Source organism: Bidens hawaiensis, unplaced genomic scaffold (assembly GCF_021521415.1).
Source record: "Bidens hawaiensis isolate Kalapana, Puna unplaced genomic scaffold, B.hawaiensis_p1.1 tig00001236_1, whole genome shotgun sequence".
In the NCBI taxonomy this organism is placed as follows: Eukaryota; Viridiplantae; Streptophyta; class Magnoliopsida; order Asterales; family Asteraceae; genus Bidens; species Bidens hawaiensis.
The window spans coordinates 122,678-128,706 of NW_027491070.1; the positions used below are offsets into that span (position 1 = coordinate 122,678).

The 6,029-nt window shown below is 33.5% G+C and overlaps 1 protein-coding gene across 1 annotated transcript; it reads right to left on the minus strand.

Annotated features, from left to right (window-relative positions):
- Positions 1-360: 360 nt before the first annotated feature.
- Positions 361-4,032, minus strand: LOC143566963 (uncharacterized). The gene is made up of 9 exons (XM_077053505.1): positions 3,862-4,032; positions 3,632-3,737; positions 2,747-2,925; positions 2,509-2,654; positions 2,341-2,432; positions 1,889-2,199; positions 1,728-1,797; positions 1,577-1,636; positions 361-639 (listed from the first exon to the last, which is right to left on the minus strand). Exons 1-9 carry the CDS (start codon positions 4,020-4,022, stop codon positions 454-456), a joined length of 1,311 nt encoding a protein of 436 aa, XP_076909620.1. The 5' UTR covers positions 4,023-4,032; the 3' UTR covers positions 361-453.
- Positions 4,033-6,029: the final 1,997 nt, after the last annotated feature.

Sequence of the window (6,029 nt, forward strand, 5' to 3'; positions counted from 1 at the left end):
TTTAGGAAATAAAATTATACACATCAATTATCTATAAATATTATTTTCTTGGACAAAAGCGACACGGGTCAACTGACCCACAGATAAAATTGATATGTTTGGCACGTTATCCAAACCGCGTGATCAATTATTAATTCAAATAAAGTAACCTTGATGTTAAAGATTAATATAAAAGCTCATAAAAAGTTTCCTTAAAAGTATGTATAGTCAATCAACAAAAGTTAGGCACAATATTAGACCAAACAAAGACATTTATTATCTTGGCTCTCTTTTAATACATATGCATACTTGTTACCCAGGCCAGACAGGTTGAGTAATGAAAAAGCAGGCTCGGGTTTAAAAAATCCAGGTAGGACAGGTTGGGCTGGGTTGAACACAAGCCCATTCGGGTAAAAATTGACAACTCCGTCACTTTCAAAGGAAATTGTTAGGTGATGGTCAACATAGTTTACCTTATGAGATTAAACAAGTTTGTGAATTAAAGTCGCTATAGCCGACATCAACAAGACAGAGGCCATCAGGGGGTGCTGGTGGGGCTGTGGCACGTCGACAGGTGGCATCCATTAGCTTTATCAAAGCATCATCATCAGCACCAGCTGCTGCTTCCCTTATTGATGTTGAGACAAGAACACGAACCATCTGTCAATCATCAACACCTAATTAATCACTTAAACATAGCTTCCGTCTTATAACCCACAATTAGAGTGTGTTTCTTGTTCTATAGATAGTAAATACAAGCATTTCTGTATGTATCGGGGCAATTTCGAGTTACTAGTTACTGGTCAAATGGGTCTAAAGTAGGGGTGTAAACGAGTCAAGCCGCTCATGAGCTACTCGAGATCAGCTCGCTAAAAGCTCAAAACGAGCTTAGGCCTAAAAATAAACTTGATTAATAAATGAGTCCAAACTTCACTTATCGAGTTCGATCTGGCTCGTGAACCTATTATTTATACAACTTTTATTTAATATATCAAATATATATTCACCTAATTATTATTAATATATGTAAAATTATGATAAAAATAACTAAATAATGTATTATGATATATATAAAAATTATATACAAAAAATATGCAACAATTATAAAGAAAATAATTATTAAAGTATATAACTTTAATCATTAAATAAAGAAGCGAGTCGAGCCCGAGCTTAGCTCGAGCTAGAAAAACTAGTAGCGAGCCAAGCCCGGGCTTGAAAAACTAGTTACCGGCCAAGCTCGAGCTTTATAAAGAGCTCAAAACGAGCTGAGCTCGAGTTTATCTCGGCTCGTTTACACCCCTAGTCTATAAGTTCAAACAAAGTCATCCAAAGTGGAAATGCATATAGCCTACAAAAATGCTTTTTTCAGAAACCTATATTATTATTGTAATAAATATACTTTTTGTGAGCATGTTTAATACATTATGTAAAAGAAATTTAAAAAAATGTATCGGGTCAACCTGACCTGCCCCGCCTCATTTTGACCCATACCAAAAAAAATAGCAATTTTGGCCCAAACGCATTTTGACCTGTTACTTGACTTACTAAAATACTTGCATAAAGATGGATATACGATCATCTAACTTAGGTATAATACCTTGCGTAAGAAACGATTAGCAACCAATTCAATGCACATTGCTTCTAAATATTCTCCTTTCTTCAAAAGAAGTAGAAAAAAACAGTTAGTAAGGCATATAATTCTGGGGAAATTTTTATATATATTATCAAACACGGTAAAAAAAACTAACCTTTGTATCAATTGGTAAAGTTATTTGTGTGGCTCGTGCATGGTACATGAAACACTCTGTTGGAGGACCACTGCAATATAACTTTTATTATGCAGTTAGAGAATAAACACTTTACACTTTTAGAGCAAAATGATTTTAGATTTAAGTAAAATAAAGCTTACGTATTTCTTTCGGGCTTTGTATCACGTGCAAACATCTTGTAAGATAATAGCTTTCCTTCTAATTGTTGCAGAAGCTTGTTAACCTTGCTAACTTTGAACCTGGTTGGTTTCTGTATACTTTCTTCATCATCAACAGTTGATTCTAAATTTTCTTCTATAACAATATCTTCATGTTTATTATTTTCATCAATAGACTTTTTATCATAAATTATTGTGACATCTTCTTCACCAGTCACGCCAGCATTCAAAGGGAAGATATACAAATAACGCCTCCACTTTGCAGAGAAATTAGGATGAAATGTACGCGGTACCTGTGATACATTATAAACTAATAACTAACACTTCATAGTTTTAAGAAAGGCTCAAATTGAAACACTACATCTTTTGACCCGAGCCCATTTTTACACGTTAAACAACCTGCCCAGTCAACCCATCTATCTGACCATTAGTACCTTAGAAACGATTATAACCCTAAGCTTTCCTGGTGATGTGCTGTTAATGGCATCTTCAATATCTTGAGGACTAACATCCTCTCTCCATGTATCTGAACATTTAACCAATTAAGATAATTACTAGCTTTTTACAACCTACATATATAAAAAAGAAGCAAAAAAACATACAGAAAGAGCAAACTTGTTGGAAACCAGTGACCCCTTTGTCAGTTCTACCAGCAACAACCGCATTGCCTTCAAGTGGTAAACCTTTATCTTTCAATAATCCAGCTTTTCTTTCATCAACAAACTTCCCAAGACATTTCTCAATTACTCTGTAACAAGTGAGAATATTAATCTTATATATACCTAATACGTGAGTAATTGGCAATTGGTTAAAACAAATCCATATGAAATTTCATCTTACTCTTGAACAGTATTTAAGCCTGGTTGCTTTTGCCATCCATCAAAGGATCCACCATGATACGACAGGATTATCTTGAAATTCATGCGCGCCCACCTTCCTCCTCGTTTTTTAGACGGAGTAACAACACTTTCAGGTTCATCAAAATCTTCCATAACAGTATTATCAGGAATTTGATGTGTCTGCAAATATATTATCAAGCATATCCTTTAAATATGAATTTGATGTGGCTAAAAAACGCATGGTAATCAAGGTCTTATTCAAGTTAGTCCCTTAAGCTTGAACCGCTCACTTATGCTTGTCGAGCCTTGTATATTTTTATATTTTACCTCTTTTGGACTTCTATATATTAATTTCACACTGCATTGCCGAGCTCAAGCTGAGGTTTGACTCATTTAAGGTACTACACGAGCTAGAGCCAAGCTTAGGCTCATTTAAAGTTTTTCTAAAAATAATTAAAAATATGCATTAATTAAATTAATTAACAAACAATAAACAAGCCAGGCCCGAGCTTGAAAAAAAAAACAACTCACGAACCAAGCTCGATTTATAAATAAAGAGCTCGAAATGAGCCAAACTTGAGCTCGAGCTCTAGTAATGAAAACCAAGCCGAGCTCAGCTCGAGCCTAGTTGAGCTTGGGCTTGGCTCGTTTACACCCCCATCATAATTTTGCTTAAATTTATGTGATAAGGTTAGAAAAATCTTCAATATATTAAAAACCTTAGATGAACAAACATTAAAGTTATAAATTATCGAACGTTAACGAACACAATTGAACGAACATGGCATCTGTTCGTGTTAGTTCATTTAGTTAATTCCTAGTTCATGTGCATTCATTTATTAAACGAGTGAACAAAAAAATAAAAAATAACTCCAGAAATACTAACCTTGGCTCCAAACATCTGATGCAGTGCAGTCTGACCGTTGACCACATTCGAGTAGAAATTGACCACTTTTTCCCATGGTCTTGCATACATGAACACATAAGACTCCCTGCATCGTAATTTAGGTCAAAATTAATAATAATAATAATAATAATAATAATAATAGTTAATTATGGACAGATTAACTTTAACAATAATCACATAAATAATATAAATTAGAAGGTATAGATTACCTAGAAGTCCATCTAGAGGACTTGCAGGAATCAGTGTGGTTATACTGTAAGTAGTCTTTTGTTGTATTATTCGCCATTGAGAAGATGAAGTTTCTTCTTCTGGCGATTTGAGAGTGTAATCCCACGGCCACCGCCCTTGGCTGTTGGCACGCTAATAACATCCAACGCTCCGCCGTTTACTCCGCCCTTGTGACGGCGGTGTGTTTAGGGGCGCTTGGTCGAGAAATGTGTCACCGGTTTAAATTTGTGTTTTATTAAGCTCAAGTTCGACTCGTTTAATTTAGGAAATTTATTGTTATTGGTCATGTTGTCGGAAGGACGCTTACTCCACTCCGCTTATGACAAGGGTAGTTGGTTTCGTCTGGCTCAACGCTCGCAACTCGACCAATCGGTGCAACTGAGTAAACTCAGCGTTCCAGCACAAGCAAAAATAGACGATCATCAACATAGGATTTTTAATAAACTAACAGAAATACCTGATACCTGACGAGTAATTACTTGATAGATATCCGACAGTTTTGATTGGAATATGGAACATGCTGTTGTAATTGGGTATGAGGTGCGGATTACCTAGTCCATCACAAATTTACTACCACGATAAGTTGTATGTAAAATTTTGACTATGATATCACATTTTTATTGTAACACATGGATGCTAGTATTTTTTATATTATGCCACTTAAGAATTATATTTGCCACTTTAGAGTTATATGGCAAATTGACAGTGTTGTCACTTTTTTTTTCCTAGAAGTCTAACATTTCATCTTGAGTTTTTTATTTAAGAGTTTGAAAAAAAAAATAAGAAGATTTTTCTTTTTTCATTCTTAAATTTTTTTTCTTTTAATAAAAGAAAAAAAATGAAAAGAAAACTTATGTTTTTTTTTTCAAAACTTTCCAGCAAAATATGACATTATTGTGAAGGAAAATTTATAGCTTATTACTATTACTAATTTACTCTATCTTAATTCTCTTTTCCATATTGCTATGAGGATATAATTATAAAGTTACAATTTTTTTTCTCCATCTTTTCCTTCCGATCTAACTCAAAAATGTAATTAGCACTTTCTTTTCTTTTATTTAACTCGAGAATTCTTTTTAAGTATATAATTTTTTTATTTTTTTCACCTATCCAATCTTATCATTTTTTTTTTGTATTTTTAAACCCGAGAATGCAGTGTAACACCATATTGATTGAACGAGCCAAGCAATACAATTTTGACGGTTTGAAGTTGTCTATCTTGTTATTTTAAATTATTGTGCATTGAATTAGAAAATGATAAATATAGATTATAAAGTGCTTAATACACCACGTGTTATAATTTCCGGCTTAAGTAATAAAAGTAAACAACTTAATACACGTGTTATAAGTTCCAACAAGTAACAATGTGCTTAATACACGTGCAACCAATACCTTTGTTACTTAAGTTATAATAAAAACTTACACGTGTTATAATTTTAATCATCTTAGTTACAAGTAGGGAGGTGCACGGTTCAGTTCAGTTCGGTTAATAACCTATATCAAACTTGGGCTATAACTTTACTTAAAAATACATGAAATGAATGCTTAAATACATGAAATGAAGGTATAACTACATGAAATGAAAGTATAAATATATGAAATTGAGATATTAGTACATGAAATGGAGATATAAATACATGAAAATGATAGTATTAAACCATTAATGCATATAATACATGAAATAGAGGAAAAAAAGGCTTGAAAATATGAAAAAAATGAAGAGTTCGGTTCGGTTCGGTTAATTCGGTTTTCGGTTTTTTCGGTTCGGTTTCATCGGTTTTCGGTTCGGTTTCGGTTAATGGTTCGGTTATTGTTCACCCCTAATTACAAGAGATGAGCAACTGATACCGGGTACCAATACCGACAACAAAAAAGACACTGCTGGTTTTTTCAGTACATGTTTTTTAGGTTTTGGGATTGATACGATCACAGGTGAAGCATAGTGAGGGCAAGGGGTGACCCGACCCTCTGTTTTATTGTGCAGTAGTATAAATGTAACATCCCAAAATTTTCAAAGAATAATATTTAAATATATTATTTATTTATGGCGTGATAGTTACTCGGATTGCTATAGAAATAATAAAAGAATAAAATTATAAAGAAGGAAATATGAGTAGGCTATTAGATGGATTATTCGCGGACCAAAAAG

What these genes read in the sequence shown, in the direction of transcription:
- LOC143566963 (XM_077053505.1), bottom strand. Translation starts at nt 4,022, where the DNA reads ATGTTATTAGCGTGCCAACAGCCAAGGGCGGTGGCCGTGGGATTACAC. An exon ending in ATCAGATGTTTGGAGCCAAG is followed by an intron (nt 2,926 to 3,631) that starts GTTAGTATTTCT and finishes ATATATTTGCAG; the next exon opens with ACACATCAAATTCCTGATAA. An exon ending in GGGTTATAATCGTTTCTAAG is followed by an intron (nt 2,200 to 2,340) that starts GTACTAATGGTC and finishes AATGTATCACAG; the next exon opens with GTACCGCGTACATTTCATCC.